General features: G+C 38.8%; 2 protein-coding genes across 5 annotated transcripts in view; one reads left to right on the top strand and one right to left on the bottom strand.

Moving 5' to 3' along the window:
• The window catches only part of Pdgfd (platelet derived growth factor D), a 224,359-nt gene that overhangs the window by 106,872 nt on the left and 104,968 nt on the right, over window positions 1–12,519 (top strand). The gene's annotated exons all lie outside the window — the stretch shown is intronic.
• Ddi1 (DNA-damage inducible 1 homolog 1) lies at window positions 4,029–5,704 on the bottom strand. The gene has a single exon (XM_013511229.1). It carries the CDS (start codon window positions 5,444–5,446, stop codon window positions 4,136–4,138), a length of 1,311 nt encoding a protein of 436 aa, XP_013366683.1. The 5' UTR covers window positions 5,447–5,704; the 3' UTR covers window positions 4,029–4,135.

Raw genomic sequence — 12,519 nt, 5'->3', positions numbered from 1 at the left:
TATATATATACATATACATATTTTTCTCTGTATAATCTTTACAGTTTTTATGCCATTTTGTTTATGTGTTTTAGTTATTTTTTTTCTTTTCTCTTTAAAATGAAATATATACATACAAGGATAGCTGGGATAGGTGTATTGCTGATGTCTGTGGTTTATTGGAAGGAACAGTTAATGCTTAACTTTTTTTTCTTGACCAAATTTGCATGCTTGCGTCTGGTAATTGGAACGACTGATTTGAAGACAACAATATGCAATATAACAACCATTGTTGAATTCCTACCATCTTGTATGATGAAGGTCCATATCGTTTCCAATGGCTTTTTTTTATTACTTATTGTTTTTATTTGATCAGTCTTGCGTTCTTACATCTGCTGGACTGAGGAACTTCGTTGAAGGTAACAGTATGTCCTGTAGCAACCACTGTTAATTCCTATCATTTTGCTTTGAGGTCCTGTGCTGTTTTTGTTCTTTTCATGTTGTTTTGTTTTAGTCTTCACTGTTGTTGTTTTGTTAGGGTTTTTTTTTTCCTCTTTAAAATAAAATTAGGGGCTGGGGATTTAGCTCAGCGGCAAAGCGCCTGCCTGGCAAGTGCAAGGTCGTGAGTTCGGTTCCCGGTACCGGAGAAAAGCCAAAAACAAACAAAATTAAAATAAAATTATTACAAAGAAAAGAACCTGAATTTTAAGATAAGCAATTATTTTTTAGTATCAGTGATGGACATTTTAGACATATTAAAAGTGAATTTACTGGCTTGCTTCTTATTTTAAAGATGATACCTAAAAATTAAATTCTTTCTTTTGTATCAATATATTAATAATTTCAGGTCTATTCTTTTGGTTCATAGTTGTTTACAGGTGTGTCTCCTATTATTACTAGGTCATAGTCATCTTGAGGTCAGGACCTGTTGCTTATTCACTGTCATAATTGTAAAATCTTGGCTCAGTGCTTATTTCATGAGCTTTCAATGTAAATAATTGCTAAGTGTGTTCTGGTTACTGTTACTTCCTTGCTACTTTTATTGGTAGTATTTTGGTAGTTTACATAAAGTAAAATTTCATAAAAATTTACAGTTCTATTGAAGGATTAAAATATGTCAGATACAAAGGTTCTGTAGGGAAAAGAATTTTCCATTGAAATCAGAAAGATTTTAACTGAGCAATGTCATTAGGCCAGTTGCATTTTGTAAATTGTGCAGCAGAGTACAATGGTGAGATGTGTCTGAGATATTTCAAATGTAATAAAATGTCACTTTTGGAGACATTGATTAGAAAATCAGGCATGAGGGCACATGCCTATCTACAACCCCAGCACATGGGAGGATCAACCATGACTTTGAGGCTACCTTGAGCTATGTAGTAAGACCTTGTCTCAAAACAAAAACCAAAAGAAAGAGAATAGGAACAAATAAAATGTTGAATATTATTTCTGAAATCTTGTTTGGTTCAGTTTTTATATCCAAAATGTGGAAAATATATGCATACATATGTGTCTATAAAACTGTCAGTGTAAAATATAGGTTGTCAAAAAAAGTTTTAAAATCCTAACCTTTGGATATTTGAATGTTTTGAATAATGCTGACCCTCAAATTCTCCATTCACAAAATGGGGTTAATGATAACTATTTTGAAGGTTTATTCTGGGAATTAATGACAGCAATACACTATATGCAAAGTACCATGTACAATGCCTGCTCTCACACATAAGCCTAGAAAAGATGTTGCCTTTCACCAAAACTAATGCATTTAATTTTCACTGATTAGGACCCTTTCAAGTGTACACAGGATTTCATCAATGTTTTAAATCCATGAAATTAATTTTTAAAATATTTCTGATTTGTAAGACAATGATTTTTAAAAGTTAATCATTAAAAGCATTGCTTAATTAATTCACCGTTCAATGATTTTTCTTTGAGCTCATTGCTTTTCAGGTCAATAAAACAGTGTTTTTAATATAACATTCATTTACTCAAGTAATATTTTAATAATTTGGAATATGTCCAGAGGAACATGACAGATTTTTTAAAGAGTCCAAACTTGTCCTATAAGGAGCAATAAAAGAATCTAGTGAGAGCCTACAAAAATAATATTTAAGATTACACTGACTTCATATATGAAAAAGATTACCTCATGACAGAAAAGATTAATGTGTTTTTGGCAGAGGAAGATTAGTTTACTGAAAGTTATAGAACATTAGATTTAGCTCAAAGTAAGAAAAAAGTTGTACTTGAAGCTTAAACCAAAACATTAAAGCTCCCTCAAGAAGGCATTCCTCTGAGAAGAAGAGCGGTTGTGATCTGACGTGATATCTTGCAAAGTGCCTTTTACGTTAAAGATTCTGAGACTTCTAGGCTGGCTACATGAATCAGACATTCTGGCAGGCAACATATTAAACTTTCATTTGATTTTGAGGAATCCCATGTGACTCATGCCAATCAGGTACGTTCTGCACAAATGGGCCTTAAAATTGCACCAAGAAGAAGCCGCTGCACATTTTGGATCTTTTTATCTGAGAGAATCCATGAATTTTTCAGGTCTGATTTCCATATACTGTAGTTGAAGGCACTTTGCTTGTCCCTGACTTTCCTCTGAGTATCTCCCTTCTCTTTATCTATTCTTCTATCTTGAGTGTTTAGTCAAAAACAAGAATAGAGAAATCTGCCCACTGAGCCACTTGTAGCGATTCTGGGAGGTGTGCTTTTGTGCAAATGCAGACAAAATGGAAGAGCATGAGAGTGGGAAAACCTACCCGGAAGAACAGTGGGTGGTGAGAAGAGAAAGTGGTGAGTGGAAGAAAGGAGATGACACTTTAGAATGAGAATCATCTTTTTCTGTCACCTTTAGCAATATCTCAAGGGTCTTCAGTGTTTGTTGGGAAAATAGAATGACTTAAAGAACATTCTAGATCATAGTGTAGTTGAAACCCTTGAAAAGTGACCCTTCCCTGTGAAACAATTTATAGATAGGGAATCAGCTTGTAACATAGGTGATTTATCTACACAGTGCAGAGCTAGAATCAGAATACATGTTCTTGACTTTGAATCTCCTGTTCTAATACCAGTCTTGATGAATTATTGTCCTCAAATATTTCCCCTACATCAAATGGCCCCAGACTACTTAACCTTTTGTCTCACGAATTTTAGACAAGGGCTATAACTGTGTCTGGGATCTTCCACTTCACAATAGCAGTTGAGATGGAGAGTTGGTTTCTCAGAGTGGATTATGGAGCTGAATGAGGCCTTAAAGATCTCTTTAATCAGAATTTTTCAAATATTATTTTAACAGTGAAGCCCTTTGTCTGAAGCAGACTTTTTTTAAGCAGGTGACTTAACTGAAATGCTGAAATATGTAATAGGGTCCTGGACCACTGCCTGCTCCCACCTCCCGCTCCCACCACTATGAAGACATGAGCTACCCCAAAATATCATAACCTTAAAAAACTGAATTCATTGCTTGTTTTACAATTACATTTTGAGTGCAGGAAAACAAAAATTATTCTAGGACATGGAAAGAGAAAACTCTGCCATAAAATGGTGAAGAATTAGCCTTTAAGGGTGGGTTGCAGTGGCCATGATTTCAGGGGAACCCAGGGGGAAGGGAACATATGAAGAACCTAGAGGTTTGCTAAAAAAAACCTTTATGAGTATTAACGAACACAAGAATATAATTGACCTACCATTTCCCATACCTCTCTTAAAGAAAACAAAATCTGTGAAAATAGAGATATTTCTTTGTATAAAAAATCATTGTTGCTAATGAAATACTTTGTAGGTAATGTGACATCTGCATCGATGGCTTTTTCCACAGGATTCTGAAAAAAATATCAATTAGTTTGGAGAGACTACCCTAAAATCTGAAGGAAGAGGCTGGTTTTCCTTTACATAGATTATCTGGAAACCAACTGGAACCTTCAGAGCCATAAGAGAATGAGGGTCAGTGATCTTTGAATAAGGGAAACGGAAGGAGTGTCAAGATTAAACAATTTTCATTTTCATAGTTGCCCACCGAAGAACATACTCCCAAGGACATATTTAGTTGTTACTGATGTTTTTAATGATTACATAGCCAGTGAACTCATGTCTTATAATTTCCCAGAACTGGAGGCTCCCTCAAGGTGGTGGCATATTACAATTTGCTTCAGTGCTTTTTTGGTCCTGAATTCTTGACAGAACGCTTAATATTATTCTCTTTGTCTGAAGGCTCTTCTCGCTCAGTACTGCCTACCAGCTTAGCACATGGGGGTAACTCACTCTCTGGGAGGAAGTGAGTCTGTGTGCCAGTGGTGCCAATCACCAGCACATTTTTCTTCAAATCAATGGAACACTGGTGTCTCCTAAGCATATCTAGTCCTAGGAGGATATCCATTGGCTGCTCCTCCAGTACAGAGAAGGAGCATTGTAAGAAATCACCTTCAATTTGAATTTGAGCTAGATGAACACGGCCAAGAATCCGCTGTGTGCCCACCCCTTTAGCGACCCCAGCCCATCGTCGGTCCACTAGCCTTATTATGTTACATCTTTCGGCACAAGCTTGGCTCATAATGGTCATCTGGGCACCTGAGTCAACAAAAGCCTTCAGAGGATATCCATTCACTTTGCAGTTAATGTAGAGCATCGCCACCTGTCCAAAACTCTCCGGAGCCTCTTCCATAGCTATGTTCATGTTGTCTTCAATGTTCTGCTGCCGAATTTCTTCTTCTATTTTGGCCTGAGCGTCTTGATCAAATGGATCAGCAGAATAGAGGCGAAGCCTCTCTTCTTCCCTCAAGGCTATTTCCCTCTGCTGCTCCTGCAGGACCTGAGAAAATGTCTCAAGGTTTCCGCTGAGCAGAGCTTCGGCTAAGATAGGGTTGCGTTCCTTCAGCAGAGACAGATCGTGGGGACTGGAAAGCAGCATGCTGCGAATCAAGGCAGGGCTGTCAAGACCTGCAGCAGAGGCCATGTTCTCTCCAGAAGCCAAGCCATGGGACTGCTGGGCTGATGGAGCATGTTTCTGCTTTTGCTTCTGCTGCTGGTGCTGGTGCGGGTGCTGGTGCTGGTGCGGGTGCTGGTGCGGGTGCTGGTGCGGGTGCTGGTGCTGGTGTGGGTGCGGGTGCTGGCGCTGGTGCTCGTGCTGGTGCTGGTATTGTGAGCTTGATGTTCCAGGCTGAGGAATTGTGCTGAAATCAACCCAAGGCTGGTTTGGGCTCCGTCCTAGAGGCTGAGATCCCACATTATCCCTCTGAAGTAAAACAACAACGTCACCATCTTTGAGGCCATAGGAACCCAAGGAAGAGTGGTTGTCTGTGAGGAGTCGCTCCATGTAGATGATCTGGATCTCCTCAGCAGGAACTCTGGACTCCATTTCACAGAGGACCTTGAAGTTGCAAAGCTCAAGGTCACGGCTGACCTGGAGGGAGAAAGTTTCCTCCGAGAGGTCCCTCCGCACACAGTACACAGTGATCAGCATGGCAGCGGCATGCGAGGGCCAGATGGGCAGAGGGCATCAGCACTGGGTGATTCGATGGCTGGTTGAGGTGTTCTGTGTTGGTGGCCTGGCTGCGCCGCAGGACTTGGTGTGTGGCTCAAGCTCATTCACCGCTCAGAAAGGTACAGCTACTCCTTTGTCTTGGGGCCACCTCCCAGCCTCAGCCCCAGCCACTGAGCCCCATGGAGCATGAAGGCAGCAAGTTCATTTATATGTGTGCTGTTTGGAACTTGGAATGCCTATTCCCATAGAAACCGTTACTCAAGGCTTTTAGGCTCCAAGGCCAGCCCTTCAAGTCCTACTTAACCCAGAACATGAAGAAGTTTAAGAATAAACTTCTTTCTAAAAACATATTATGATTGATCTTATTCGTTGTACTCTGTGTACTTTTACTTATTCCTGAAACTAAGGGCTTATTTCCTACATGGGGCATATGATGCTATGTGCTTAGTAGGGCAGATAAGTCAGACTTAGGGTGTGCCTTTGAGGATCTCCCATTCTGGAAAGGGATAGATGGATAAATCACAATACTAAAAGTAAACACTTTACAAAGGCTTGTTTAGAGTGTTACACTGAGCACTTCCAGTAGAACGGAGGATGTTTCTCTAAGGAGAAGACAAGCTGGGTGTTCAATGATGAGTATATTCTGGGCAAAAAAGTGGCGTCTTTTGTCTCTAGATGGAAGAATTCCTTGCACAAAAGTGAAGGAAAGGTGAGACATTCCATCCAATACGAAATATGTGCATGAATTTTAGTAGTAGTGTGTGAAGCTGAAAAAATTACTGGAGCCAATTTTTTAAAAAGTCACATGTGAATCTGAGAGGTTTAAAAAATTTTCATTTAGCAAAAATAACTTCAGAAGCAGAAGAAAAAGGAACAGCAGCTATAGCAAAAAAGGAAGGAACTAAAAGAGAAAGAAAAGTCTGGAAAGGGTATGAGGGATGTATTTGTGACTTTCTTTTCATTTAATTGACTTAGAAAAGAGGCTTCTTTCCATGCAAGGAGGACATGCGGTAGAAAGAGAGTGAATTCGGAGGCTTTTCCAGTCATACCAAAAGAGAGCTCTTGTTAATAGATCTGAAGATTTACAGAGGAAGAAGGATGTTTCTTGAACAAAATGGAGAGGATGACTTTTACCTTTGAATGTGTGTATGTGGGAGAGGCCAGGCATATGGATGATTGACCATGTCTAAGATGGGAGACTGGATCAAAACGGGCTGTTGCCTTGAAGGGATGAGTGAGATGAACCTTCAGAGTTACTAACTGGACTTTAATTTCGTGGTTCCTCTCTCTCCCAAGGGCACAACTCTCAGCACCACCACCCACACAAACATGCAGCGTTGCACATACACCCCAATGGAGGCTTTGGGGGTGAGGGCAATTTTGTTTTCAGGGCAGATGGCTATGAGCAGAAATCCTTCAGTACTACTTATTTTTCTTTAGGTTTCACAAAGTGTTTTGCATTATAAGGAGCTCATGCCACAGATCCGGGACCTCTCCCAGATGTGCCTACTTGTAAAACATCAGCTAGCCCACCGTCTCTGCCTAGACTTTATATCAAGTTTTTTCAGAAACCTGTGTCGTTGTACAGAGGATGAGAAATACACCAGCCTAAAGGACGTTCTTGGTTCTTATTTCTCTTGTGTTTGTCTCACATGAAAGACTATGTCTCACTTACTGCTCTAATTATCATAATGTGTCACACCCATGTTCATTTATGTTAGAAATATGGACTGAATGCCCAGTGGACATGAGGCATGTTCTAGGTTGTAGAGACACAGATACGAGTAATATAAAATGCAGCCTGTGTTTTTGTAAAGGAGTTCACAGTCTAACAGAGGATATATGTACACACACCAATTGGAGAGGTGACAAACACCACAGAGCAAGCCTGCGTGGCATGAGAAAAAACGAGTGTCTGGAGAATGAATGAAATTGATGGTGAGGGTGCTGGGCAGGGAAGACTTCCTGAAAGAGCTTAGCAGGATGGCAGGGCTCTGACCCCGCAGGAATGGGAAGCTTGGGAAGGGTACGGCGTGATTTGCAGGCTTTTACTGGAAAAGCAGCACTTTGTAATATGGAGGACTTCAGGGACCAAAATCTAACATAGTACTTTTACCGTGGAAGACCACGGATGGCTTAGACCCATTTTTCATTATATAGATGAACAAAACTTTAGCCTAACAATATTAAGTTACTCAGTTTCTTCTGTGGTTCTTAGCATTTTGATAAATTTGTCAGAGATGAATAACGTGTCTTGTGAGCCAGGGAACAACCCAATCCCAGACGTCACATGCCCAGGACTCTGCTAATGAACCGACTGGGAGGCAGGAAGACTTGGATTCAGTGTTTCTCTTTTTAATCCACCATGTGGCTTTGGATAGTTTGTTCTTAAAACTGTATTAGGTTCGGGCAGTGGCACCAAATCTATGACATGCATATTATTTGTTTTTACTTTAAGTCAAAAGATGTTCATGTAGCAGTTGTTTTTCTAAAAAAGGCTCAGGACTCAGATGCAGTGTTGGCACATCACAAGGAATAAATGGGTTTTGAGCTGTAGTTTGGCATTTATCTCTAAAAGGTTCACCGTCACTGAGTTAGGGAGATAATACCGTTCCAGGGCTTTTTTTTTTTTTTTCCATAGCAGATGAAATTATTTTTGTAAGCTCTTGTTTGGTAAAGCAAAGATTGACAGCTCCCTTTAAGAGAGACATCTCCTTTTCCATATTCCTCTTGCCTGGATACTGAGCACAATTAAACTTTACATGATGTGTTTTATTGTCTTTCTGTAATTCGTTCCTATTGGTGACATTTTGCATTCATGTGCCTTTTACTACTTCACCTTTTGTGGAGAACACACACCGGGAAGGAAAAAGTCTTGAATCTGACCAGTTCACTCTCATCATTCCATAGATCACAGGATGTCAGCACTGGCTGGATGCTCCAGTCCAGGCAGCCATCTAGCCTTAAGCCTCTGCTCCAAAACAGCTGGAACCTGAAACGATAAAAACAGTCTCCTGGGGAAGTTTACTACTTCTGTTTTATACACATTCTTCCATTTTATTCAGAAGCATTGGTGACTGAAATACCACATGTATAATCTCCTAACATGAAATTTTATTTATGAACTTTATCTGCCTATGTAATAAATATAGAGATCAATAGTAATATATCTGTAAAAACTCCTAAACATTGAATATTGTTAGGCCTTCCTTAAACTCCTATTGCACAGACTCTTGGGGAATGGATCTGAAGAATGATCTGAAGTTTCCAGGTGTGTTAATCTGAAGGTTATTGCAAGGTTTTTCTGGAGGAGTTTTTAAGTATATTCCCTTACTTTGCTTCCTTAATAAGTGTAATAGAAGAACATAATTGAATCTTTCTTTGATAAGTGAGACTACTGCTAGGTTTCAGGGCTATCACTCAAACAATCAATTCTCATTGTATAGCTTAAATACCCAGAAAATAGAGGAGATGGCACTGATTTCATACTAGTTCAGTAAATAACCCCAAAGTTACATTTTGGAAGAAACCCACTATAATACCTTTTATAATGTGCCTCATTCTAGCTTTGCAGCAAAAAGTGCAGTAATTGATGATCCCACTTAGTGAAATCAGTTGATGTTTAAAGTACTTTCTGTTATTTTGTCAATTGAAATAAATGTAGGGTTTTTGTGGCAAAAAATAGAGTGCATGAATAATTGTCATTACATAATATATACAGTAAGAAAAAACTGCTAAAAATATATATTTTCTTGCTGTTAGGATTCCTTCCTTTAAATATGTGTCTGGTATTGCTTTTAAAGTGTAATATGTACTTATTAAAAAATTAAATCATCACTTGAGATTTCCAGTGCAACTCAGAAAGATGTAGAATTTTCAAAGCAGCACCGTTAGGTTAAACCACTAATTTTTCCAGTGTTCTTTCATTTGCTTTACAATAAAAACAATAAGTTCTTTCAGAACTGTCAAGAGTAAAAAAAACATGTATTTTATTAGATAGTTATTTAGATACATTAAAAAGAAAAGGCTTACTGTTGCCTCTTTGAAGTTTAAACACGATGATAAAACCTGCAAATAAATATATAAACAGATATATAGTTGAAGAAACTCCGGAGATCTGATAATTTAGTTTCTATCAATCTGCTGAGAACTCACTACTGATATTTCTTATTGCAGAGGCAAAGCTTGAATAAAAGTCATACACAGAAAAAGAGAGAGAGGGAAAGACACGGAGGTGGATGCAGGGGATGATCGCAGGATATATTTTCACTTACATTAAGTGTACTAGTGGACTCTATTGTTTGTCACACAGAAGATTTTGATAGTCCACTTTACTGCATTTGATAAATTACTAGTTTTAGCATTGTATCATATAAAGAAATACATCTTTGAGATATAACATTGAGAATAATATATACTAATATAATCTCCCAATGTTCAAAATATATACTTTTCAAGTTGCATGTGCCACTATGTGTGTGTATGTTTCTGTGTGCATGTCTGTGTGTGTCTGAGTCTGCATGTGTGTGTGTGTGTCTCTGTGTGTATGTCTCTGTGTGTGTCTCTATGTGCATGTTTCCCTGTGTGTGTCTGTGTGTGTGTGTGTGTGTGTCTGTGTGTGTCTATGTGAGTGTCTCTGTCTCTGTGTGTGCCTCTGTCACTGTGTTTGTTTGTCTGTGTGTGTGCTTCTGTGTGTGTGTGTTTCTATGTGTGTGTGTGTTAAAATTTCCTTCTATGATTTTGAGCCCCTGGATCCATTGTAATGATTTAATCATAGTTTAAAACACACTCTGACCTGTGAGGCCCAGGCCTTAATTTTCAAAGCTTGAAGATTATTTATAATTTGTGAAATAAACATTTATACATTTAATAAATATAGTGTAATGAACTAAAAACAACATAAAAAGATTTATGACTTAGTAGATTGACATTTACTTATTTCTTGACTTTCATTGTATCTTACAAAAGGAATGTTTACATATTCCTATTCCTGCTATATGAAAAATAATCCTGTAGTATGAAAAAGTACACATTGATAATGGAAGTATTACCATTTGCATTAGCTGTGACTGAGAAAAATTAGTGAACTATATTTACTGTTTTATCTCTAATGCCTTAGAGATATCTCATTTAAAAATCACTGTCACTGTAGTTTGGAAATGCCAATGTCGACTACTCATAAGTTCAGATATACTTTACCAATTTCATCATAATTTTCATTTATCATATTAATGCTAGTACCCATAAGAATTTATCATTGCATTTATATCATTATGTGGAGTCCTAAAATGAGCTAGTTCCTTCTTTTGTGGTATTAATAGTCAAGCAACAAGCTATTACCTTTTAAGTACCTTCTAGGTACCTGTCTCTTCTAAGACAGTTAATAGGGAGAACAATATTTTTGAACATTAATCTAAAAGGGCTGTAGTGTGCATAAGGCTAAATCATTAAACAGAGAATCATGCCACTAGGGTTTGCAAATCAGAACCTCCATTAAATCTTTACCATCTGTTTATTTTAGAAATTTTGTCTTTATTTCATTAGAACTACTCATGTGAGATGTTTCCTCCATTCACTTGTTTTTTCTTTAGAAGAAAAGGCATATACATATATTAACCTTCAAAAAAAAGGAGAATGAGGGGCTGGGGATTTAGCTCAGTGGCACAGCACCTGCCTGGCTAAGTGGGAGGTCATGAGTTCCTGGTACCAGAAAAAAAAAAAAAAAAAGGAAAATCACAAGAGTGATATCACCCACTAGTCCACCTTAATTCAGTAACTTATGTACCATTTTTCTATAGGAGAGAGGGGAAATAGGGAAATCAGGAGAATAAGAAATGTTTTTTAGGGGAACTCAGTAGGCTTGGAGAACACACAGTGGTCTGAGACAAAGTCTGCTTGTCTCAGAACAGACAATGGCTTGTAAATAATTATCGGTTTGACCCAAGCGGAGGAGAACAGCACTAGACAGCTTGTCCTGGTGTACTGACAAGCTGCAGTCTTTCTTCCCTTAGTAAGAATAGTTGAGGAAGGCTCAGAGAAGGCTCCAGTATTTTCTTTCCTGGGTCTGGAAAGAAAATTTGACCACATAAAGAACTTTTGCAGATCGCTTTCCCCAGGTGCTGAGACATGATGACAACCTTAGCTCAGACTGCTCATCTCGACCGGGAGTGATGGCTAAGGCAGAGGAGGATCACAAGTTAGAGGTCACCCTGGGCAATTTAGCAAGACCCTGTGTCAATAAAGAGGCTGGGGATGTATCTCAGTGTAAAGGGCGTCTATTTAATCCCCATTACTTGCAAAACAAAAACAAAACAAAGAAAACCCCCACCCAACCCAATTTGCTCACTATGCCAAAAGATGCTATTTGTTTCGGTTATTGTTTGAGCGTAGCTTTCTTCCAACATAATGCTTTTAAAGTCCACCCATGTTGCTGTGTTTATCTCTAGTTGGATTCATATTGCAAAAACACTTTCCCTTGTATGGGAATCATTATAATCGTAACATCATGAGTGACATCTTGCCTGGGCTTTCTCTTTCCTTTGTCCAAAGAGCCCAAGGGAGAACAGAAGCTTAGAGCGCAAACTTGCAGTTCCAAAATGGGGTGGCAGCAGTGCATGGTAGGGTCTTAGTGGTAGGCAAAATGGCCTCATGGTCCCCAATATGTTCTGTGGGGACTTTAGTGGAGCATACACTCAGATAGAACAGGGCACCACGTGCCACCTGGAAACCTGATATGTCCACATTTCTCTGGGATGGACTGGCGGGAGCATCAGCCCCGAGTAACTGCTGATGTTGAGCTTTCTGATTTTGTTGAATCTTCTTACATTTTGCTCTCTTAAGGTTTAATCTGCGATTGTTGAACCTAACCTGCATTACGGATGTGTCTATGTTTAGCTTTGAGGCCCTGCCTCCCTCAAAGCCTGGGTGTGGGCATGGGTTCCTGTTGAAAAAGAGGGTCAAATCTGTTTCTCAGTAAATATGTATTTTTCTTCTGAGAACATTTCTGGAATTTTTCTTTAGAAAGAGCCACAGAGCCTGACATCTTTTTTTTT

This window comes from Chinchilla lanigera, unplaced genomic scaffold (assembly GCF_000276665.1).
Source record: "Chinchilla lanigera isolate Chin_1 unplaced genomic scaffold, ChiLan1.0 scaffold00011, whole genome shotgun sequence".
NCBI classification, from domain to species: Eukaryota; Metazoa; Chordata; class Mammalia; order Rodentia; family Chinchillidae; genus Chinchilla; species Chinchilla lanigera.
This window is presented reverse-complemented; position numbering and strand designations above follow the sequence as displayed.